This window comes from Haemaphysalis longicornis, unplaced genomic scaffold, assembly GCF_048455015.1.
Source record: "Haemaphysalis longicornis isolate Haplotype H1 unplaced genomic scaffold, Haemaphysalis longicornis Haplotype H1 scaffold_9, whole genome shotgun sequence".
Taxonomy (NCBI): Eukaryota; Metazoa; Arthropoda; class Arachnida; order Ixodida; family Ixodidae; genus Haemaphysalis; species Haemaphysalis longicornis.
In genome coordinates this window covers 57,419,263-57,444,899 of record NW_027526460.1, presented here as the reverse complement: position 1 = coordinate 57,444,899, position 25,637 = coordinate 57,419,263, and the positions used below count along the sequence as shown (strand labels likewise).

The 25,637-nt window shown below is 49.5% G+C and overlaps 2 protein-coding genes across 2 annotated transcripts; one reads left to right on the top strand and one right to left on the bottom strand.

The window, feature by feature from the left end:
- The first annotated feature begins 5 nt into the window (after positions 1-5).
- Positions 6-10,258, top strand: Mettl3 (methyltransferase like 3). The gene is made up of 7 exons (XM_077685629.1): positions 6-568; positions 2,235-2,486; positions 4,060-4,263; positions 5,521-5,703; positions 7,224-7,486; positions 9,107-9,580; positions 10,032-10,258. The coding sequence occupies exons 1-7, from the start codon at positions 308-310 to the stop codon at positions 10,231-10,233; spliced, it is 1,839 nt and encodes a 612-aa protein (XP_077541755.1). The 5' UTR covers positions 6-307; the 3' UTR covers positions 10,234-10,258.
- Positions 10,259-12,971: 2,713 nt separating this feature from the next.
- LOC144152384 (uncharacterized) lies at positions 12,972-22,963 on the bottom strand (the record flags this gene model as incomplete). Its single annotated transcript, XM_077683652.1, is given in 2 exon segments — positions 12,972-13,005; positions 22,593-22,963. Coding segments are annotated over 2 exon segments (405 nt in total), but the record flags the coding sequence as incomplete, so codon positions are not given.
- Between the last annotated feature and the right edge of the window lie 2,674 nt (positions 22,964-25,637).

Sequence of the window (25,637 nt, the reverse complement as noted above, 5' to 3'; positions counted from 1 at the left end):
TTTTATTATCATCACCATCAGACGTTACCCGTAATCGCAAAATGGCGGGGTCCATCGATTGTTTGTTGACATTCTGACATGAGTTGGTTCTTGTTCGCGATCGCTTTTTCTAGAAGTAATTTCTTCAAACTTTGCCTCCCAAGAAGAGCCCTGAAGAACTAAAGCAGTTTTCAGAGTTGCAAAAGAAGCAAATCGCTCTGTTCTTTTCTTCCCAGAGGCTTGAGCCCGGTGCAGCGAAGTGTGCGTCGGTGGTTCTTTAAACAAAGTTTCAACTGTTATAGCAGGTTCCTGCATTCACAATATCACCATGTCGGACGCTTGGAAGGACATGCAAGAGTTCAAATCGCGGCAGACGAGCCTGCGCGAGCGCCTCCAGCGCCGCAAGAAAGAGCGCCAGGAGATCGTGCAGGGCATTTCTACGGAGCCTGTCACCAACGTCAACGAGGACAGCAGCGGTGCGTTGAGTTCTCTTCTACACCAGTCTGCTGGGTCTCCACAACCGGCCAGTCAATCAGCTGGGACTCAGGGAGCCGATTCTGCGTCCACTACTGCTACCGATGTTGACGAGGTACGCAAGGACCTGTAGTTCTACGGAACCCCAAGTAACTTGTGCTGTCGTTGCGACGCTTTCACAGCCAAGGTCCTTTACTAAAGCGCATGCCGGCGAAGGTAAAAGTTTTGTACAGTCTTAACGTTCTAAGCTTGATGTAACGTTTCAGAATAGCTCATGTTCTGGTTGCGGGCTTCAAAATCAAACAGACGCATTGTTGTACAACATATGTGCCGCGGTTTTTACCTCTTTTCACTGAGCACGCCCTTCAAGGTGTCTCTTTGAAAAGTGTTAGTACAGCTGCCTTTTTACTGCGGTGAACCGCAAGTTCGGTCCCTCCCGAGTTATGCTGTTGCACGGCAGCATGAACCATACACAGAGCAGACCTGTGAAAGAACGATCGAGATTTCACCCCCTTCTGCGTTACCTGTCGTCTCAAGCTGCGCCCAGCAGTTCCAAAGGTACGGGGTGTGGGCGGTTTGGTGGAGAGCCGTGTAGCATCCACAGCGCTGCAGGCAGCTTGCCCAGTCTAACCAAAACTTGGAACCAGCACCCCAGGCAGAACTTTTGGCAGCGGCTCAGACCTAACCTAACCGAAACTAACTAGTTAACCGAAGCTAATGTTGCACAACCTAACCTATCCTTGTGGCTATGCTTGCACCACTGTTCTCCACGCTGTTTCCCTGCGAGTGAAAAGTCTTCGGCATCTTTGAAGTCTTCGATTATTCTCGAGTGTTTCCATTTAATGTGCGTTCATCGCCATCATCTCCGCTGTGCATAAAACCAACCATCTCTGAACCTGTGGCCAGAGCAGTAGCGGAAACTGGACTTTGTGTTGCTACATGACCCCACTCCCAGCTACACTTGAGTTACACTGGGGACTCTTCTCTTCTTTGCAACAGAATTCGCTGCTGCATTTCCTGTTAAGACTTACAGGGCTACCCAAAAAACAGGTGCGGTAATAAACAGAGGACGATGCGAGGACAGGACGAGCCCTAGTGGCCCTTTGCCTGTGCTCTTCTGCAACGTATTCTAATCACCGCCGTGTTTTCTCCCAAAAAATGCCGAAGAAGTGGGCAAAAGCAAACAGGGAAGGGCTTTTCTTGCAAAGGTTATCCACCGCAGTGATTGCTGGCCCATGCTTCACACTAAGCGATGTCTCCCACCACTGTGTTTCCGGTGGCCCAGTTCAAAGTACATACACATCAGTTTGGGCTGCAGACAATTCCGGTCGGAGCACTTCTGTTACAGCGAGGGTTTACGTAACTAGTGCACTGCTTTCTTGACGTGCTAACCGTGTGTCAGCAGAGACTGACGGATGTCCGAAAGTAGAACCGTTTTTTTTTTTTTTTGACATTCGCATTTAAGCAGATAAGCCTCAATTAACCAACATAAAATGAGTGGTACCCACTCGTGTGGTCTGCTTTAACTGTGAGTGCGATAGCATTTATGAGGCACAATATTCTTGGCAGCTGTGTAGGATTCTGTAGAAGCAGTGGAGGAGGACACCTTCCCTTTTTGGTAGGGTTGGTAGTTTTACAAGCTTTAGGGTGGGGAGCGGCCTCCTCCCTGTCCACACTTGGTGCAGCCAGTTGAATGCTGCCTTGAATGTGAAGCCACATTGGGATCACCAAGGGGCCTAGCCAGGTTCAGTCACAAGCTGTCCCCTGACGTGTGAACCCAGGTGGAGCGCCGCCTGCTGCGTTGCCTGCTTGATGTGGCGCTAGACCTTCCGGCCGACTCTCGCCGGCTACAGGCGACAGTGAGCCGGTCACTGGGCCGGGATGTGGACCTCAATGCACTCGAAGACTTGTTGCACAAGCTGGCTGCGCAAGAACTCATTGCACTGCACGAAGACAGCACAGCAGAAGGGACCCCATGCCTACAGGTCACTTCAGCGGAGCACACCCGCCTTCAGGCCTTTGTGGATGCCCAGGTAACTGTTGGGGCTTTTCCAAATTAAGTCTGGTGTTTAAAACATGCCAATCCAATCCGTAGTGTCGTGACACTTATGTTGTGTGCGTGGCAGTAGTCTTTGAAGTTACTAGCAAGAAACGGTCACTATGGGTTAACTAGTAACGGTTGCACCATATTTACTTGCTCTAAAGCCACCTTTTCCTTTCTTTTTGCTTACACCCACTATGCACGAAATGGGTGGATGTGTTTTGTGAACATTCAAATGTTGACAAGCTGTAGAGTTGGTGAGCTATAGTGCTCGCCGCAGTGGCTAAGGCACTGTTCTTCTGAGCCCAAGGACGTGGGTTCGAATCCTGGCCGTGGCAGCCGCTTGTTAGATGGAGGCAAAAACAAAAAACGCCCATGTGTTGAGATTTTGGTGCACATTAACAATACCAAGGTGGTCTAAATTATCCGGAGCCCTCCGCTACAGTGCACCTTATAGCCCACGCAGCTTCGGCGCGTTAAACCCCTAAAATTTGAAAAAAAAATTTGATTACCGATAGTGCTGTGGCAGCCCCACAGTAGTTGTTTCTTTCTTAATTAAAGGGTTCTTTCTTTCTTTCTTTCTTTCTTGATTAAAGCATTTTACTTTTTTGGAATTAGCAGATTTCGCTTTTATTTTTTTGCTAAGGTCGGTGTACATTAAAACGTGCACATCACACAGGATGTCTCAGGACGACGTTTAAAAATTAGTTTTATTTTTTCTTTATTGAAATGTCTGGTAATTGTCAATAACGATTAGAACAATTTCATTTTTTTTTAAATTGGATTAATTCAGTGCTTACCTAAGATGTGGATTTTACCAAAGTAGTGGATTTTTTAGTCACACATTTTTAGGGCTTTAACATTCCACGTTTTAAAGAAAATGCACCAAATTCAAATAATGATGAGTTCCACTGCTTCTTCAGGAATTGTGTGTGTCAGTGCCCTTTTTCCCGCTGAATGGCGCTGTGGCAATTAACACGTATGCAGTGACAATTTGCTGCTTCTCTTATGTTTCTGCTGGTTCCTTTCAGTCACCTAAAATCACTCTAGGCTAATAAATTTGCAGGAATTGTAATGTTATGAATGGGTTCCTTCCACAGGTACTTTGGTTGAAAAAAAATGTAATTTTTCGGTTTGTATTTATTGTGATTCTTTTGTGCTCTGCAGCTGAGTGCTTTTACTGGTACCTTCCACAATCCCAGGAATACTTATTGCGCTCATACATGCATGTTCTTTGCAAACAAATATTCCTGAGTAGTGGCCTGGTAACGCTCCCTGCATAAAAAATGGGTTTGCTGGTAATGCTTTGTCATCTCAAATGATAATTCAGCTGAATGCATAAAACGGAGCACACTCATTTCAAAAGCATTTGAAATTCGGATGCAATGCGGGCATGAGGAGCAGGCATGTAACTCAAGATGCAGTGCACGTTGTTGCCTTGCCTTGTCTGATCTAGGGAGGTAAGCAAGCCTTGCCGATTCCTCTTTTCCTTCTGCTGTGCCAGTTAGCGTGGCGTCGTACTGTCTCACACTTGCTCCGCTTCACCTGTGCCCTTGCTATTGCAGCAGGGGGAGGGTGGCAGCGAGGCGAAGGAGAAGCGGGCCCAGAAGCGGTCGGCGCCGGACCCGATCGAGTCGCTGCTGTCGCTGCCCTCGGCCCGGGAGAAGGAGACCAAGCAGCTGGGCGAGGAGATCCTTGAGCTGCTCAGCAAGCCCACGGCCAAAGAGCGCTCCCTCGTCGAGCGCTTCCGCTCACAGGGCGGGGCACAGGTCGGTGGGGGCCCAGGGGGGGAAGGGACAAAAAGTGACGACCGAGAGAGGAGACGACAAGCCTACCTTACGCCACACGAAGGGTGTGTGTGCGTGATGATGCTTTGAGTGTATGGGACCTGCTCTCAAAGTCCCCCGATTGGGGTGCTAGGAAGAGAAAAGAGTGGCTGAGAGATGGACACAGATTTACTTTACACCACCAAGGGTGGGTGCATGATGTCTCTGCAAGTGCATGTGGCCTGCTGTTAAGGTGCACTGAGAACAAGAGCTGTTTCCTGAACCCTTTTGCTGCCTTTTTTCAACTACTTTCTTGTTCATGTGTTCGATTGGAATGAGATGGAGTTTGTGTGTTCGTGTGTTCTTGTGAATGAGATTGAGAATGTCGTTTTTATGAACCCCTAATGCATTTATTTCATTGGCAAGGGCACACCTAGAATGGCCAAAGCGTCCAAAAAATGTAACCAAGGAGGCAGCATCTTTGACCCATTTACGCTCCTTTTCTGGTATTGAAGGGTCAAGGAAGTTTCTGCATGGCATTCTGAGCAATGAGGACTTCTGTGAATCCTTTTGGCTTCGTGTGGAGGCTCTCAAAGAGTGGAAAGAGGACAAGCGAGGTAGGAAGCAAGCACGTTAATTAGGCAACATGCCACTGCCACTATTGCGGGTGCTTTGCTCTGCTTACGTTTGTGCACTCGCCCTGTTTGTGTGCCGCCCAGCACACCAGGTGTTGCATGCGCACCACTTATCATATCGCTTGCTCATTGTGTGGAGACCTTAGTCATTAAATACATGCGCTGCGTGATCTTGGCTGGAGCACTCATACCTACCTGCACTACTGTACATGGCCAGGCACAACTTCTATGCCAAGGCTCTGCTGGGTGCGTCAGTCATAACTCCCAACTATATCTGTACCATCAGGGTGGGAGCTGCTTGTTGAGCCTGTCTTTGCAGTATTCCAGCAATAGACAAGAAATATCACGTTTTGTTGTTCTTTTTTGTGTTATTGCAATACCAGGAATCGCAGCTGTATTCAACTCGGCTGTTGAAGATAGTTGCCTGTGTGGAACAGATTGCCTAGGAAATCAGCAGAGGTGACCGAGTCTCGGTGAGAGCGAAACTCATAAACGCCCGCAAAACAGCCGCTAAGGCATCTCTCGCAGTTTGGGGTATTTAGCTTCTGGACATGAGGTCCCACTACAACCACTGAACAAAGTCAAAGACACCTTCCGTCTCTCCCCCTGCCCCCTCTGTTATCAGGTGAAGGAGTTCTGCCCACATGGGACGAAGCAGGAGTGCAGCCGCAGCTCGAGCACGGGGACGGCCTGCGCCAAGCTGCACTTCAACAAGATCATCCAGAAGCACACGGACGAGTCGCTGGGCGACTGCTCCTTCCTCAACACCTGCTTCCACATGGACAGCTGCAAGTACGTCCACTACGAGGTACTGCCACCCCTGCACCCCCTGCTTCTGCTTCGCGTCGTTGATGTGTCCGATAGCCGAGTGTACATAGGCGCTACTGCGAAATGTGAAGGTTTCGTTGCAGACCTAAGGGTAGTCTACTCTTGTATGCACATTAATGCTTCAAGAAAAGCATCGAATACGTAATTCTAAATTGTGCGTTTGGTTCGTCCTACCAAGAGGGCATGTTTATCTCCACTTTCTTTCTTTTCTTACATTTTAAAATTCCTTTTTTCACGTGAAAAGGAGAAAGCTGCTTCCCCTATGTCCTCTGTTCTCGACTGCTGGCTTTCCTTTCTGTGCTCATTCATCAAGCCCCTCGTGGTCATTGTCGCCCTCATGCCATTCATCCTTTGACCGTCTTAATGGCTGTGCTTCAACTTAGAGCCATTATGCCGTTGTCACCCAGTGCACAGCCAAAGTGTGTGCAATGTACAAAGCAATTTGCCGTGCATGTGATGTGACTAGGGAGTGTAACATGGTGGCAGTGGACAACTTTTGCTGCAATGTCTCTCGTTTATTTTGTCCCAAGAGCATGCAAGAAAGAATAGCAGCTTCTTGCTGGGCAGTCATCAAATCTCTCTTTGGTCAGCACTGTCCTTTAAGCTCCAAATAACTCTGCAGATGTATCTGTGGAAAAACTGGTCAGCTGTACACGTGTAAGGTCTGTGGAGTTGATATGGATGCAGGCATTGTTCACATGAAATAAAAAAAAAAACTAACGATTACTATACTTCCTAATGCGAAATTTGTGCACAGTGCGAAATGCAGTCTTCTCGGTCATGGTACATACCTGCTGCGTCTCAGGAAGTGATCGAGTGATGAGCAATAGCACGGCAGCGCGCGCTACTATGCCGTTATCTCTCAGCGCCTCACCGCTGCCAAGCATGTTGTTGTAAATTGTGTTTGAACCTTTCACGCAAATGTCAGCAATGGTAAGCCTCTGTGTCGGCGGCGTGAACTGAGTCTCGGGAACGGATCGCAATCTGCATCTGAGGAAGTGAATGCATGTCATGGTCGAGTGCACAACAGAATGTGCTGCTCTGGTGTCGTCCCGCAGCATGTCACCAGTTCCCAGCGTGTCTCAGTGCCTCTCCCTCACACTTTTGCCGTGCATCGCTGCCGGGGAGCGTCTCGCACCGTTCCGGCATACTGCCCTCCCCCTCACACTTTCACCACAATTTCCTCCACTGTTTTCTTTCCTTCTTCGTTCGCTCGGTTACGACGCCGACATCGATGTCAAACCACAGTATCGGCAGCCAAAGTGCTGTGCACTAAAAGAAGCAGAGTAAGACAATTGTGCAAAAAGGCAGCAGTCGCCATCCACCCTTGACGACCAAGTTGTGCAAGGGAGGTCACACTACAAAAATGCTGCCAAATCACTCAGCTTAGTCCGAGAGTCCATCCTTCTGTCCATTAAATTCCTCCTGTGAAAGGGCAGCCGCCTTTCTCGGCCGATGGCAGGCCCGTGTGGAGACGGATTGCCCCCCTTGTCGCCCCAGGTGGACAGTTCGGTGCCGGTGACCCGTCCCCCGGCGCCCGAGCCCTCGCCGGCCGGCTCGTCCTCTCCCCCAGCGATGCTGCGGGGCACGGGCCCGACGGTGCTACACCCTCCGCAGTGGATCCAGTGCGACCTGCGCTACTTCGACATGAGCATCCTGGGCAAATTCTCGGTGGTGATGGCCGACCCGCCCTGGGACATCCACATGGAGCTGCCCTACGGCACCATGTCCGACGACGAGATGAGGCAGCTCAACGTACCCAGGTAGCCCCGCTGCTGCGGAGCGAGCCAACGGGGAGCGTGGGTCCCTGTCGCGATGTAGGAAGGTTGTACATGGTGCTGGCTGCAACAAGAGTTTTGCAACGAACTCCTGTTGCAACCTGCACTGCCTACAATTATTTTGAACCCAAAGGAATTATGTGAGGTGGTTTACAAAACGTGGTGCCATAAAATTGAAAAATGACTAAAGACAGACCATGAGTAGCAGTTGCCTGGGGCGCTGCTCGCCACAGAAGTTCCTCGTTAGAAATTTTTATCGCAAAATGGACCCTTGCTGTTGGCCCAGACAATGCAACCTCTGTCTTCTAGGACACCATACCATCGCTGCTGGGCTAGAGAACAGAGAAATTCATAGTGTCTGCTGAAAGAAAGGAACTGACTGATCGGGAAGCAGTCAAAAGGTGTACAAAAAGGTGACTCAGCGAATTGGAAGCTGGGGGTGATCAGCCCCGTTTCTGTGCTGTCATTGTTTTGTTTAAAGGAAGCGCATGGGTCTTTGGGACCGAAAAATTGCTCGAAAAAGCAATTCTTTAGGTATCAATTTTCTCTTGACTTGCACAGATTTTCCTTTGAAAATTCCTTGCTTGGAACAGTATCAGGTACTTATAAAAGCCATAGACACCCGATTTCAACAAAAAATAACAATTTTTCCGTAATTCCCCACTTTGCCACGAGTGGTATCGCAGTGATAAGAAATTCTCGAGGCGTACATCCCAGCATGTAGTGCAGCTAGGGAGATCAGTTCTTTTGCACTGTGAAGCTGAATGTTTGAACCATCAAATAAGGGAAGCAGATTTTGCGTGTTGTGTTTCAGTAGTTGTTTAGTTAGCATCATTTTTAACTGGTTAGCAGGAGTACTTCAAGCCTAGAAGTTAGATTGATGTAAACTTGTATGGGATTGCAAAACATAAAGAACTGTTCCCCACCTTCTGGTATCTATTCATGCCTTGCCGGTAATTTTTTTTGTTGAATAGTTCTTTCCCTATTATTCTTAAGAACAATCAAGGAAGATTTTTAATTAACTCAGAAACTAATTACCTCACAAAAAAACTAATTGGATATTTGGACCCGGCTAAAAAAACTGAAAAAGCCCATAAAGTTTCATTAAAATTGGTTGGAAAGTAAAAAGAAACTTTCTCTAAGACCAGTGTGCCTTCTTAAAAAGGTATTGAATTAGCATCAGGATAGTGCTGGCAACTGCCAGTAGGATCTTCAAAATTGTCAATGACTAAATACCACATGTGCACACCACACCACACCGACATGAGATTTGATGGCAACACGGTGCACTGCTCTCTGTAGCATCAAGATACATACTAAAAAATGTAATGGATGATATACCTTCTCTTCCATGATTGAGGGGCAGGTAGGTTGTGGGTCCGGATTGAGTTGTACTTGATTTATTGATGAATTTACAATGCAATACAATTTTACTGTTCTTCGCAAAACGGTCCTTCTCTCTTTACTAGCCGGTCGCGTCATGGGGTCCAGAAAGCCTCTGCAAAGCTGCACAGATAACAGAAAGGCCATTGAGGCTACGCGAATGTGCACAACACCGAGGTCGAAGACGAGAGGCCTGGTCGTTTCCCTTGGGTTGTTGCGCAGCCTGACGGACGACGGCCTGATCTTCCTGTGGGTGACGGGCCGGGCCATGGAGCTGGGCCGGGAGTGCCTGAAGCTGTGGGGCTACGAGCGCTGCGACGAGCTCATCTGGGTCAAGACCAACCAGCTGCAGCGCATCATCCGCACGGGCCGCACGGGCCACTGGCTCAACCACGGCAAGGAGCACTGCCTGGTGGGCGTCAAGGGCCACCCCCGCGAGATCAACCGGGGCCTCGACTGCGACGTCATCGTGGCCGAGGTGCGCGCCACCTCCCACAAGCCCGACGAGATCTACGGCATCATCGAGCGCCTCTCGCCCGGCACGCGCAAGATCGAGCTTTTCGGCCGGCCGCACAACGTCCAGCCCAACTGGATCACCCTGGGCAACCAGGTCGAGGGCGTGCGCCTCACTGACCCCGAGCTCATCACCGAGTTCCGCAAGCTGTACCCGGACGGCGACTGCATGAAGAAGCCGCAGTAAGGAGCGGGGGGCTCTCGTAGTCCCACTCTCTTTAAAAGAACTCACGGTGCACGAGCATTGCTAGTGGCAGTGGAACTCTTGAGATCTTCTTAGTGCCAGTGCTAGTTCATACTTTGCTGTATGATCCACTCAGCACATAAATCGGATAATGTTGAATTTAATGTCGTACACGCCGAGCGAATTTCATTTGTCACTTGATACTGGTTAGCAATTGCGGGTTAACTACGAGTGCCAAGGTCTTGTAGAAGGTTTTCAGGCTGCAGAGAGTTACCGTATGTTCACCAGCTAAGCTTGCAGTAGGACAATACTGTTGACAGCTCTTTGCCTGGTTGTTTCTTTTCACGCAAACAGCTTGTGGTTGTGATGGCCGTCAGTGTTCCAAGAAACACTCCCGCTTGCCCCCCAGTGACCGGAGTGCCCCCTGACCTCGGCGTGTCCTCCTTGCAGGCCCCCGGCCAGCATGGGCGTGTCTGCGTGGGCAGCGGACGGCCACCTCAGCCGGCCCATGATGGACGGCATGGTGGGGCACGGCTATGAGCCCATGGGAGTGCCCGAGCCGGGCATCATGTACGAGGGCATCCCCACCAGTGCGTACCACCACTACCCTCCGCCCCCACCACCCATGGTGACCCCCGTGCCACGTCAATAAATACCTAGCTGCCGTCTGTTTGCCACACGAGTGTGCTTGTCTCCCGGTGTGAGCGAGTTTCTCAGTGCAATGAAATTCGTTTATACAGTAGAACCCTGTTGATACGTTCTCGGTTCGTATGATTTCTCAGTGCTACGCTCTCAATTGTTAACACTAAAAATTTCCTGTTGTACGTTTTCTTCCTGATCATACGTTTCTCCCTCGCGTTTCTTTTTTTTTTTTTTTAATGTATCAACAAGGTTCTACTGTACTTCCTTCTTAGGTTCACAAATGTAACAACTTAGGCTTCATTCATTGTAACATGCAAGTGTTGTTGATTTATTTCTTTAAGAATTGTTTCAAAATGAAGTGTGCACTCAATTTTGCACATCTTGGGCCATCAGACACGTTCCAATGGACATTTGTGTAAACTTAGAGTTTCGGCGGGCTGTTTGGAGTAGCTTATGCGTAAAACAAACATTGATGAATACGTAGTTTTCCAAACAAAAAAGGAAGTGCTATCTTGAATTTTTAAATACTAGCCAAAGCAAAAAGAAAACTAAAACACCAACCGACTATATAGGAACCGACTATAAAAGTAGTAAAAATCTGGTTTGCTTCAAAGTCATGCTGCAGAGAAGTCATGAAGCACGAAATTCATACCTCTGCAGTTGTTGCATTCAATGAGCCTCAGACAAACTTCAGTTTCTCGTTGTGCGGGTATCTTTTATGCGACCAGTATAGTATGCCACTTCCAACACTACATTAATGGGGGTGCCCAGCCATTCTGGACCCTGCATCTGAAGCAGCAATGCAGCTTTCTTCATGCAGTCATCATCATCATCTGCAGCCTCTGAATCACTCTCCATCATGGCTCAATAGTCCCCTAGAGTGGTTCTGTGACATTATTATCTGGATCTGGTCACATGACGTCACAGCTTCGCCAATCCCGGACCAGAATCTGGCCAGTACAGTGGCTGCAGGTAATGATGCGGAAAACTCCCAGTGGCCATTTTTTAGCAAGATGCAACTGGTAATTGCATTACTGTTTTTTAACAATTGTAATTAAAAGTATTTATTCCATATCTATAAGTGAAATTACACACCCCTTGTGGTGCCAGTTTCATCACCCTAGTTCAGCTGCAGTAATTGTGACAGTAGGAGACCCAAGCTTCCTTTTAGGGCATGGCTGAGGTGACCCAGTTGCCTTTGCAGTGTTCAAAGGTGCACAATTCTGTCCCCAGTGCTACTTTCCACAGTCGAAGAAGTGGGTGAACAACAGCAAAGAGGATAAGAGGAAAGAAAACAAAACGGTGACATGCCTTCCTTTGCATGATGAGGGGCAAAGGGCAAAGCGATGGCAAAACAAAACAGGGCAGCAGTGTGCCTGCATGCACATGTGTCACCAGCTGCCTGCAAATTGTTGTTTTTTATGCATCTCTCATTTCGTTTATTTCCTTCTTTTTCTGTTGTTAATCGTTAAATCATGCCAACTATATGTCCAAAACATCATGGAAATGTAGGTATAGGATCTGCATATTGCTTTTTAAAGGTGCGGAGTTATTGGCAAGGCCTTGGGGCTGTCATAGTACCCCGTAAATTCAAGTGAGGCGTGACCAATTTATCTACGTACGACGATGATAAATTGTTAAAGAGAACGTTGAAGCAAATAATGTTCACCACAAAGTCCTGGTAGACACGACAAGCCAAGAGAGAAAGCAAGTCTCGCAGTTCCTTGGGCACCGCACTTTTGTTGCTGGTGGCAGGCAGCCTCATTGGAGCACATGGAATAGGTGGCACGGCAGCACAGGAAAGTGCCCGGGTCGCCTTGCCATGTGGTTGACCGTAAATTCTGGAGCCTGGTGGACTGTCACACCACACTTTACTTGTACCACCTCGAACGGGGTGTCTGACGTGCAGCGTCAATTCTTCTACCTCTTTCGCCTTGCAACCCCATTCCCTCTTCAAGTCGGCTTTCTCTTTGGCGTCTTCAGCACTCGCGCCTCTGCGCTGTGTACCCCCATTTGCTGTTGTGTATTCCTCAGTTGCCGCCAGTTTTGTTTTATCAGCTGCTGCTGCTGCTGCCCCACTCAAGAAAGTTGCGTGAGATGGAGGTAATAAGAAAAAAATTTAAAAAATACTATAACCCCTTTCGTTCAGAAACAGGGGTGCTCACAAAGCTTGACCTCAGTGGAAGCGAAAACGGCCAAAATCAAAACGCAATGACCGCAAAACAAAAACGAAAACACTTCTGCCGAAATCTAAAGGCAATGACCAAAATCTGAAGGCAAAACCGTTGATCGACCTTTCATTTTTCTGAGCTTTACACTTGGTACACGTTACTGTAGATCATTCTTCTGCGATTATCGGAACATTTAATTTTTTCGGTGGCTGCCCACTCTTCTGCGGAGGGAACGACGCGTGGCTTACCCATGCCACAATAGAAGGTGAACTACCCCGCGAGAGCAAGCGACCGCACCAGCGACGCGTTGTGATGCGAGCAACGGCACTAATTGGTTCCCATTGTGGCATAGCGCGGCACTTGTGCACGCGCGCCTGCGCCAGCTGCGAACAGTGAGCATATAAATTAAGTTGTCTTTCCCGCCATGCATTTCGGCGTACACCACCACTGACAGTGCAAGTCAGCCAATACAAGCTTCGCTTGAATAAGGGAGAGAGGGAGAGTGATCGAACTTTTATTTTAGCGAGTGCTGATGTTGGGGTGTCTGCGCGCCTCCCATGTGGAGGTAGCCCCAGCTTCACTGGTCGTCCAGTTCCTCGCTACAACCGGCACTGGGATGCAAGGTCGGAGCTTGTCAGCTGGCCCACCCACTGGGGTACGGATAGGTTGTGTTGTCACTCGCATGCCATGTGCTAGATGGAGAGTGCAGGAATAATTTGCAGGTGGAGAAGTAGGAGTTTGTTTGGAGCCAGCGAAAGGTTGTCACCTCGGCCCAGGGGAGGCGAGGGTGAGGAGGAGAGAATTAATTTCCCGCGTCCGTGGTGATAGTGTGCCAAGCTATATCGTTGTAGCAGGGAGGCAGAGCATACAGTTGCCGAGTCACTGACAGAAAAAAAAAATCGTAAAGACTGGTTGAAATCTCTGGAATAGTTCACCCATTTGCAACTGTTGGTGTGGCTTCCTCGGATACATCATTGCACTTGGAAGGAGTAATAAACACTCGTTTAAAGGAGCACTTTCGTGTTCAAGGTTTTTTCGCGTTCAAAAAAATTTTCGTGTTCAAGGGTTTTTTTTTTTTTTTTTTTTGCTGTTATGGATGCCTACCAGCATACTAATCATACAATGGCACATTAGACTGTTGGTAGCAGAGTAAATAACTATTTACAGCCTCGTTTATTCGTGTCAGTTTCGATTTCGACCAAACGAACACCGAGGCGGCCGCCATGACAGGAGGGAGCTCGTGACGTCACCGTTCTCGTCGCACCATTGCCGCTGTGGACGCGCTTGCGCTCGCTCGCGTCCACATTGACGTCAGTCCCAAAACAGTGACGTGTACACACGGCAGAACAGCGCGCGCCAACCGCAGCCAGCGCGTTGGCCACGTCACGGGGAGCCCTCACATCTGCAGTTTGGCTGTTTGGCGCCACATGGAGGAAAGTGGCGCCAGGACGAGCACACGGCGTCATAGAGTTAATACTACTGACTCACGGCGTCGTGCTGATGCCGATTGCAAAATGGTATCTGTTCTCGCCTTCTCGTGCGCGCAAAGATTATAAAATGGATTTATAATATGTTATACTGAACGGTTACTGTTGAAACTTGCTGGGAGATATATCCATACACAAATGAAGCCTTTTAGATAGTTTTGAAATTTCCAGCTTTGAAATTTCGTGTCTAAGGGGAAATTCGAGATCCACCTTGAATGCAGCTCTACAAAGGATTTTCCGATTAACCCAACCTTATATATCCTTTCGCGGTGTCACGACGTGCTCTCCGGACTCGCGCCGCAAAAAATAAGTGCCCCTGACGGCGGTCGCCAGAAAATGTGGTACACTTTAGGCTCAGCCAGAGTGCTCGCTAGGTAGCATCTATGTGGGTGTAAACCGTGCACCGTTTTGTACGGAGTCAAGTGCGTTTTTACGCCGGCAAAAAAAAGGCGTCATGTTTCAATGCGCCCACGGAAGTCCCCGTTATTTAAATGCGACACGGCATCCAAATGCAGTTGTCCAGTGACAAGTATAGTTTCCGGCAGGAAATGCACCAAAGCGCAGACGCTTGCACGGACCGCGAAACACGATTCGAACCCGATTTGCCCCAAATGCTATGAAATTGCCACGGTTATTTCTATTTGTAAACCACGAGAGCAGTTGCAAGTTGTTTTAAATTCCACATGGAAAGGCATTTAGCAAAACACATTAAAAGTACCCGTTATGTTTTGCCAACATGCTTTTTTTTTTTTTCATTTACGTTGCAGAACGTGTGAGCACAGTCTGATGCTGCATTCACCGTGAATTTAAATAGCCACCTTGAAATTGAAATTTCACGTTTCTACATTTGTAAATGCTCAATTTTATAAGATAAACGTGGCTATCCGAATGTGCATGCCTAATTTAAAAGTGTAAGCCGGCACCACATGTACATTTCAGGGTTTTTTCTCATGTATGCACGTATGATCCAAATAGGTTTAGAGTAGCGCAAATGTTTTTCGTTCGGTTGTATTATATTGCTTTCAGGGGACTAGGACAGGCAGCAGAAAAAGAGGGGCCGCACATTGCGTCCCTCCCGCAGCGCCATTTTCCTTTTCCACGCAATTTCCGCGCTCACTTCGGGACAGCTGACTGCCCTCTCTGCAAAGCGAACCGCGCATTTTAGGCTGCAGCATTATTTGTTGTTTGTTATCACTCAATAGGAATGTTTTTTTCCTGTAAACGAAGGCCGAAGACAACTGGCCCCACCGTGGCATCTGCTTGTTTGCGAGCCATGGCTGCTGGGTTCGGCGCGTCCGTGATATTGTCGGACGAAAAAGGGTCCCCCTCCATCTCAGGCAGCGCGCTCGTCCGCGTATTTTCTCTGCTCGCGTGTCTTTGCGCAGCTTTTGGACACACATTTATCGTCTTAGTTGTTGAATTGGCGCTTATAAAACGCCAAAATGGACATAATCACGGCACGAGGGCCAAAAAACCGGCCAATGACGGCCGGCTTTAAGTATGGGCGCAACCGGCCCGCTGTTTAAAAAACTGGTCGGGCCGGTCCAAAACTGGGCAGGTGGCAACCCCATTCATCCCTATGGGATAAACGTTTCCTGGGAAGCTTGTTTGGGCATTTGTGTGGGCAATCTTTCAGCGACAAAAATCAATGCTATAGCGGCCCTACAATATGAAAATGAAAACGTAGTAAAGTCTTGATAATATTCGGTACTGTGGTGATCCTGAATTTTTTTATATACGTGTGTTCACCATTAGACACCGATAAAGATACGGTACTTAACTGGCCTATGAAATGGCGAAGAATTTGTGAAAGCACTTCAGGACCTTTTAGTCAGCTCCAGGGAAGGAATTATCTCTCCAGGCGTAAAGTCTGGTTCCGGTGGTTTTAACTGGGCGATGATACGAATCGATCAATCAATCACAGTCAGTCAGTAACGCCAACTTGTCCTTATGATGTATATTTTTTTTCTCGAGTAACACCTCCCTGCAGGCTATGAAAAGGCACAACGTGTTGATTTGCTCAGTCCAGTTTCAAGCGGAAACGTATGTGTGCGCATCGTATATCCCGTGGTCTTCCTGATAGACGCATTCCAATCTCGCGTTCCAGAACTGCTCATTAGGCAGCAATGCGCGAAAAAACACTCGTCTCGCCTGCTATCCCAGGAGGACGCGATCCTTCTCTCCCGAACGCATTCCAGATAAGATACCGGAGCTCCGATTGGCAGTCGGACATCGAGGTAATCGCCCTTCCTGGCCCCTAATATTTGCGGTTACACATGGTTTGCGGTGGCCCTTTGAAATCAAATGTGACATGCGCTCGTTGCCGAATGGAAGTTTTGAAAGAAGGCATTTTTTTTTCTGGCTCCTCTCTATTAGATGCAGGCGTAAAGTATGCTGATTTCGCGTCAGCCCCGTGAACGATTGAGCCGAATTACAAACCGTGATGATTGTGGGGTTTAACGCGCCGAAGGTACACATCTGGGCTATGAGGCGCGCCGTTGTGGAGAGCTGATTTACTTTGACCACCTGGGAATCTCTAACGTGCGCCGAAATCTCGACACACGGGCGTTTTCGGTTTTTTGTCTCCAGAAAAGCAGCCACCGCGGTCGCGATCGAGCCCGCGTCCTTGGGCTATGCAGCACAACGCCGTCCACTGAGCCACCGCGGCGTGTCCAAGCAGATATACCGTAACAAACGAGGACAACAAAGCGAGACACATTGCACTCGAGGAGACAATCGCTCAGCTCTAGGATTACTCTGGCTCCGGCCTGGTTCGATTTTCCCGCCATCAGGGCACTTCGGAGCCGGTCCAAGTGGTGGCCGTTTTCCGTTTGGGGCCGCAGATGCAAGACTATCGTTATGTCACTACGCCGTGTATCTGTGCACTGACCCCGCTACACGCACCGTCAGGTGACCGACCCGCATCGAGGCGCGGCGCAAAGTGCGCGATAACTTTGGTATTGTGTGCGACGCACGCGACGATAAGCAGACGACACACACGCGACAGCAGACGACACCGCCGCCATGTTGCTTGGGAGATGCGCGCTCGCCTCAAAGCGCCCTCGGCTTGCGTCTCACAGCATGCATACGATGCACAGCACTTGTGGGTGCGCAACGTGTCGCAATCGCCTTGCCACGAAGTCTCGCTTAGTTTCGCCATCCTCGTTTTTACTGCATTCCGGCGGTGTCCTGCGTTTTCGCAATCTCGTTAATCCGTAACGAGTCTGTGCACAGCTCCGCTAGTGACGCCGACACCGAATTGAAGAATGTATCACCACTTAACATTTTACGCACAAAAACGCGCAGACATGTAGTGGAAGAAAGAAAAACACCACGGGGCTGTGAACCATGTATCTTCTGAACTGTTGCAACGATATAGTCGCTTGTCCCAAATTTTTTCTCTCCCTTTTTTTTTTTGTGTTGTGCTTTTGTGTTGTACATCGTGTTCGTGTTAGAATTTAAACTATTTGTATCATATTCGTCTCTTTTTTTTTCATTGTTACTGTGTATTGAATTTTGCATTATCGTTCGTTTCAAGCTTACAGTGTCTATTCGCGTTTTCAGTTTGAACCTTCGTGTTTTTTTGTTTTTTTGTTTGTTTGCCTTTTTTCTTGCTCTAACGCAATATATGGGCTGATGTAGCGCCCCCCCCCCCCCCCCCCAATGTAATGCCCCCTCACGGGGGACTTTAGGGGTATTGTAAATAAATAAAAAAAAACAAAAATGAATAAATAAATAAATAAATTCTCTTTAAACCACACCGCTCTCTCGGCGCTCAGACATTGCACGAAGGTCGCATTTTGCTGTTATTTTTGCTTAAAGATGCAGCATCATAGAGACCGATCGTCTGGTGTCACAGCAACGGAATAAAAACTAGTTTAAATTTCCTATCGTCTCAAATTCTTTTGGGTCCTCTTTTTTTTTTTTAGCAGCCCGCTTATCAAAAAACCACATCAGGCGATGGTTATACAGCTGATGAAGGGATATAGGCGAAAACTGGTTCTTGTTCGATTGCGATATAACCACGAAATTGCTGCGTCTCATGTTATTTCTAAACCATAAAACGAGACGTTCTAGCAAAATACGAGTGCACGTTAATGAACGCTTACTCCTTTTTTACAATCAAGTGCCGTATAACGTTGCGAAATTCGGATACGTTTGGTATTTATCGCTGTAGTTAACGCATTTCATTGATTGGCATTCTAAGACAACTCGCTAAGCACAGGAGTACACCGCAGCGCGCGCACTACCTGAAGGCTGAAGCAATTCCTCAGCGTTGACATCAAAATGCGGAGCAGACTTGCATATAGCTCTCGCTGCAACCGCGTTTTGCAAGAGAAAAAAAAATTCCGCGTGTATTCGCTACATCGTCGTCACTGTAAGTGGTGACAACTCTTGCAGCTCACTGTCGCAAACACTACGAAAAATACGACATCAAGTTCTTTATTTCGACGTCACTACCGTTGCTTCACGAGAGAAACACACGCCGCAGCCATTATCGTACTTTCAACGCCACAGAAGACGATGTCTGTGCACGTACCGTTGCTCATGCATGGAACCACAGTTTTAACTCGCTGACGATAAATTTCCACAGACTACGGAACCAGAAGTTACTTATACCAGGGAGTAGATTAACGCGTTTAGAAGCGGTTGATTAAATCCCTTAACAGATTTATTCGTGAGTATACGACAGCGTACATGCACGACCTGGGATTTTATCTTTGCTCCCTGACAAGCCGCAAGCTTTTCAGCAAAGGATTAGGCATATCAGCCCACAGCTGGAAATTTCTCTGTCGCTGCAGCTTGAACGTTTTGATTGATTGATTGATTGATTGATTGATTGATTGATTGATTGATTGATTGATTGATTGATTGTAGGGTTTAGCGCGCCGACGCAACGCAGGCGATGAGGCGCGCCGTAGTGGAGGGCTCGGGATTAATTTTGACCACCTGGGGATCTTTAACGTGCGCCGAAATCTCGTACACACGCGCGTTTTCGCTGTTCGCCTCCATCATAAAAGCGGCCGCCGCGGCCGGGAATCGAACCCGCGACCACGCGTGCTCAGCAGCGCGCAGGTGCACCTTTGGCGCAAAAAAGAAAAACGAAATTTTATTTTGAAAAACATGTTTAAGACACGGTAGTATATATCATCCCCATGGGATGATATATACTACCTTGTGCTAAGCAGCGCAACGCCTTAGCCATTAAGCCACCGCGTCGGGTAGCTTGAACGTTTTCAGAACAAATTCTGCAATAGACGGACATCGCAACGCCGCTCGAAAATGTCCGGATTGTGCCTCTATATACCGTATTTTTGAGATTCGAAGCACCCTTCGATCCCTACTTTCGGGGGGTGAAAAATGGAGAAAAAACGTTTGCATGAGAATTTAAGCACCTCGATCCTTCTCTAAGCAACTGTCGCAAGGTGGATTTCAGGCGCGTGGAAGCGGGCCCTGGTTGACGTTGTGGCCAAATAATTTGAAGTTTTCAATTACAAACCCCTTCAATGGAACAGAAGACGACCTACTGGGGGATACCGAGACCGGCGGCCCAGGCGGCGCAACGGACTCGAATGGCAGTGAGAGTGACAGAGTATCAGACGTACGCGGAGGGTTCACTGTCTGTAATTTTTTTTTCTTTTGAATGCTTGCCAAATAAAACATTGTTCTCTGCGCATGTCTCGTCGAGATACGGCCGCGAAAAAAGAAAAAAAAACGTGGTGGTGGGGCGGCATCCAGGTTTTTCGAATCTAAGCGCCTCCCTCACTTCGGGCATCGCAAACGCGGAAAAAAAAAAAGGTGCTTAGAATCGAGTAAATACTGTGTTTATCCGGTGCGATGGCGTGCCGAGCCGCTCGAGGCTTGAAACACGCGCGCTCCTCTTTCGGGGCATTTTTTCTAAAGCGTTGAAATATCGAAAATTCAATTTTCACGGAAATGCTGATTAGATTGCTCTTTTGACGATCTAAAATTGTGATTGCCAGGCGGCTACATGCACGGGTTAAATTACTACATGCACTGTTGGTTGTTTAATTCGCCAGTTGCAAAAATTGTGTTAGATTGAATCACTTTGCCCGGGAAAGTCCTACTTTTGTAAGTTTAGTCTTTGGTCCATGTTCCGTGGGGCACCCTGTATATATAAATATATTACATAAATGACACGGTTTGCTGAGCGTTTTAACATGTGGCTGCCTTTGCTTGAGGCGTCCACCAAGAAATAGCTGTGATTTTCGTGTGTACGCACGTGCCAAGGGCGTGCGTTCGTCTTTTTAAAGACGATAGTCTTTCTTGGGCCACTTCTAGCAGAAATTTTGGTCTGCCTGTCTGTCTGTCTGTCTGTCTGTCTGTGGCTCGATTCAGCCACCCGGCCAAAGTGAAACGCAATAGTCTTATATACTCACAGTCAAATCTAAACGTCTAAGTAAGATGTCAGTGTTCATTCTTGTCAATATTGTTGAACAAGAACAAGACATGCATTACGCAAATATAAGGCAGAAAATCAATACATAAGTGGTATTTTCAGGGTCTCTTTATTAAAAAAAATCATAAATGCTTGGTTTTTACGATAGCAAAAGAAATACTACATCAACGGCAGAAAACTGTCGCCTGCTATGGCCAGCTCTACCTCCTGGCGGCATTTAAGAAATGAAACGGCAGTAGCAACGAGAGGTAGATGAAAATAACGTTCCGCTTGGAACGCTCGTGGAGTAGGGCAACGCGGTAGCGTTGTTCGCTTTCTAGCGTTTCGGCATTTCGCGCTTCTCTCTCTCTCTCTCTCTCTCTCTCTCTCTCTCTCTCTCTCTCTCTCTCTCTCTCTCTCTCTCTCTCTCCTCCTGTCTCGGTCTTTCATTTTTTAGCAGCAGAGCGGTTTAGACGCAAATCCGTCCGGCGTACTCCGGACTTGTTCGTGGGCTTACGTAACATGAGAGAGAGAGAGAGAGAGAGAGAGAGAGAGAGAGAGAGAGAGAGAGAGAGAGAGAGAGAGAGAGAGAGAGAGAGAGAGAGAGAGCAAACTTTATTTGTCTCTGGGATTAGGAAAGGCGGAGGTCCATAAGGCCTCCGCGACGTCCAGTGCCCGCGACGTCACCAGATGTCTGGGCTCCCCAGGGTTTTGTTCCCAGAGTGTGGGGGAGGGGAAGGGGGGTATGGGGCTCGAGGCTGGGCACTCACAAAGGGAGTGGTAGTGGGTGTCCAGAGCCCCACTTGCTGAGCAATTAAGCGGGATGTGAAAATGTGGGGGTGTGTGTGGACCAGTTGGGTGCGATGCGAGAAACGTGGCCTCCGCGATCGGCTGCCACGTGGGAAGGTGTGTGTTAGCAGAATCCGCCACATGTGAGCTGCAGCGGGGGTTGATGGAGGGGTGGGGGGTGGGGGGGGGGGAGGGAAAACGTTTATATATTTTTTTTCAGTGGTTGGGAGGCACTCCACCGCGGGCTCGTGCCACGTGAGACAGTTCCCAACGAGGTCAGCGGGGGTGGTACCCTTGGTCCAGGGCTGCAACGGCCTCTGCTGCTTTGCGTGCCCGCTGAATCAGACCGATCTGGTCTTCACAGCAGGTGCTGGCCAGCAGTGCCGCCCATTGCTCCGCATTAGGGTTTCTGATTTTGGGGACAGCCGTTGTGCTTTGGCATTCCCGTGTGGTGTGGTAGAGGGTGGGTTGTTTTTCTTGATGGCACAATGGACATGCGTCTGCATATCGAGTTGGATGAGAGAGAGAGAGAGAGAAAGACTTTATTTAATGCCAGCAGAGGGGAGGTCCGGGCTACACAGAGCCGCTCCCTCCCCCCGACGCGTTTACGTCGCCCTCGGGACTAGGCCCCGCCGGCGTCGGCGAGAGCGGCGCGCGAAAGGTACTCGGGAACTCGTCCCTTTCCCCCCCGTCGGCGCCTCTCTCCGCCTCTGCCTGGCGAGAGCAGCCTCGAGCTGCTGGACGACGAAGGTTTGTGATGATGTCAGGTCCGGTGAGTTCGCGGCACTGACGATGGTGTCCGGCAACCGGCCGTAGAGGTCCGCTGCTTCTACAGGATGCACTGCACAGTCCCACAGGATGTGGGCCAAAGTTGCGCGTTCACGCTCACATACACTGCACACATCACTGACGTAGACGTCCGGGCACACGTGCCTGCGTACGCGTGAGTCCCGGGTGGGGCGGTGGCGCTGTGCGGCGGCCGAGGCGGTACCACTCCAGCACCTCCCCGTACGTGAGGAGGGGCTCCGGGTCCCACCCGTCGTCGTCGTCGTCGTCTTCTCGGTGGTCTTTCGCCGCGGAGCTCGGAGGAGGAGGGGGGGCCCCGCCGGCAGCTCGGTGGCCGCCGGCCGGACTCGCCGTCGCCGCCGCCGCGCGGTTGGTCAGTCCTCGCGCGGCGGCGTCCGCCGTCTCGTTGCGGTTGGGAAGACCACCGCCCACGTCTCGGATCTCCGTGTGCGCCGGAAACCACCGGAGGTGGGTGGCCGGCACCGCTTCACTGATCACTGCACGACACCTCACAACGCGCACAGCACTTTCACACACGTTGTTCTTGGCGTAGTTCGCGATGGCCGAGCGCGAGTCACTGATCACCGTGGTGCATCGCGGGTCCGTCAGCGCCACTGCGATCGCAGTCTCCTCCGCCTGGCGGGCGGACTGGGCGCGGACGCTGCAGGCGCTGTACACTTCACCCGTGGTGGCGCGGACCGCCACCGCGACGTAGGCGTCGGGTCTGTCGGGGTACCGGGCGGCGTCCACGTACAGGGCGCCCGTGTCGTTTGCGTGCGTCGCGGCGAGGGCGCGTGCCCTCGCTTCTCGGCGGCCGCGGTTGCGGTCGGGGTGGACGTTGCGGGGTAGCGGGAGGATCCGGAGCCGCTGCATCACCTCCGGCTGGAGCTGCGTCGTCTCGTGCCGATGCGAGTCCGTGGTCTTCGGTCCCATCCCGAGGCGCTCCAAGATGCGCCTGCCCGTTCTTGTGGAGGCGAGGCGCTCGAGCTGCGCCGTCGTTTGGGCCTCGCTGATTTCCTCGAGGGTGTTGTGCACCCCCAGCTCGAGTAGCCTGGCCGTGCTGGTGCTGCATATCAAGCCCAGGGCCGTCTTGTAAGCCTTGCGGATAAACTTTACTCAGCACGTTTAGCTCCCGCCTTCGTCGTCGCCGTCGTGTAGCGACCGGCGCGCCACGGGTTCGCCGCGCCGAAGACGATGGCGACGAATCTGACAAGCAATCCCTTCACAATCCACACGTGGAGACAGCCACCGGACCAGCTGACGAAGAAGTGGAGGTCTACCAAGGCGAGGACGCGCTACAAAAGGATTTGCCCTACGCGGTTGTGCCGTCGGAAGACGACGACGAAAGTGATGACGACGATTGCCGCAGAATAAAACACTGTACATAGTTCAATCGTCTTTGCTTTACAGTGCCGTCCAGGACGGATTTGCACTGCTGGGCTCCGGCTGCTCCCTCTCTCCTGGGATCCGTCCTCAAGCTAGGTCGACCACCAGCTCTGCTGTTTTATAGTGCAAGCTGCGCCAATTTTTTTTTATCAATTTCTTTTTTATTTCACTTATGAGACAGAATGGATAAGCAGACACGCACGCTTGGCTTCACCCATCGCCATCGTCGTCATCAGATTCTCGTACGGCGCGAGATTTAAAGTGACTCTACGCGAAATCCCCGCAGATTCGCAAATACACCGCAAGCCTTCGGCCGTCCGTACGGAATGGGCGACAGCGTATACCTGACGCTTCCTGAGGAGAACTCGCTGCTGGGTTTGACAGGTGCCCGCTCGACTCGAGCGGGATGGAAATGACTAGGAGTGAACGCGTGTTTCGATGGGAATTTGTTGGATCGTGTCGAACGCTTGCGACAGGCGGTCTTCACATTCACACACACGCAAATACCTTCAAAGTCAACTCCCCACATACGCACGTGTGCACAGGGGAGTTGTTCGCTCATCGCCACGCGTGTACGTGGCTGTGATGAAAGCGCACGTGGTCGGAATGCGGGCGATAATGGTGAAGTAATCTACGCAGTCGGCCTGAGGGTCACCCCTCATGCAACGGAGTGCGCGCGTTCGTTTCGCGCATGAGGTGCACGACTATCCCCCCCCCCTCCCCTCATCTAAAAGATTACGCTTATTACGCGCTCCTCTCGCGACTGAGGGCGAATATATCTCCGAGCACAATAAGCCAGATTCGAGCTAGCGTTTTTACCTGGTTCGATATCTGTATACAAGTGGCTAGCTTCATTAATTAGCTGGCTTTATTTATATCAAGAGAACGCTGCAAGTCTTTCGAGAAACCCAAGTTCGAGCGAAACGCACATATACGCGTACGTCTTGTGCAATTTCCCTCAGGTTTACGAAAAAAAATGGGGGGGGGGGGCTACGCGTTTGCTGTGACACGCACCTCAAGCCATTATATTTGTAAGTGTGCTTTCCTTATACCCCAGTGTCTGGAGTGCTGCTTCGTCGATAGAGGAGGTAATGACATCGCTTACCGCTGTAGTGGGGCTATAAAGGTTTTCTGGTGCAAAAGCAGCAACCCTCGTGTAAACCTTCTATATCGGAAGAGGCACTATATACATCCTGCACTATACACCATAAAGAGGCTGATGAGTGAATGAATGAATTAATCCAATTTTTTTTAAATTACGAACATGTGCCCTAAGATCAATAACTATAGGGTTCACAGAGTTCAATGTCAGCTTCATATTTTTGCGCACATCCGCCTGGCTTTATGGAGCCGCCCCACAAAACGACAGAAACGCGGCATTATGTTTCCGGAGTATAGTTTATCCGACAACATAAAACACCGTGGATCGTACACTGTAGCCGTGTGCTGACAAAACTTTCAATTCCTTCAAATGCCGCGCCGGATGCCGTTTTCATGGTCCGTAACGCAACGCGTGTCCCTCCTTTCTGGGCTATGAGGCCGACGGTGGACAGGTGCGGCGAAGATAAAAGTGTTGATCGCGTCGACGTACTGTCGGCGTCACTGACTGAAACGCGAACACGAAAATATGAACCTGAACGCACAAATAGCGCCATTTCTTTCCACGCAAGCCAACATGACGCGTGGCTTAGTTACAAAAACAAAGTTGGGAAGAGTGGATTTCCAAATACATACAAATATCGTGCCATTATATGAACTCCGCTAACTGTATTTTTCAATTTCGCGCGTTCTGGTTCGTATTTTCGTGTTCGCGTTTCATTTGACGCCGATAGTACTCTTTTAATCCTACAATGCTGCACGCTCGGCATCCACGAAACGCCCGGAATTTTTTACAACGAAGCTGTATTCCGCTGGGTTGTGACCAAAATTTCGTGAATCTATCGAGTCACGTCGACACCAAAATAGCGCCCGCTCGCTCCAGAGATAGTCTGTAGCTCCCAGTGTAATATAGCTATCTAGGGAAAGATTACCTTAAAACATTGGCCGCTAAGACGGCTCTGTCGTCGCGATTCGTTTACTTGTCATAGTCAGTTCGCTGAAGTTGTAAACGTTACAGAAGCCCGTCTACCGCGATCGGGTGTGACTACAGAAAATGGCTGTAAATATGGTTTTATCGAATCTATCCAGAAACAAATTGCATGATAATTAATTCTTAGGAACCTATGTGTGTGTATTTATTATATCAGTAACACAGAGGGGGAGAGAGATAGAGATAGAGATAAAACGTTTATTCAGCAATCCAAAGGATTGAGCTAAAACTATGGATGGGGCTCCAGTCTCCACTCTCCGGGCCCTAAGGGAGGTTCCTCTGGATCGGAGCTGGCCATGACATGAC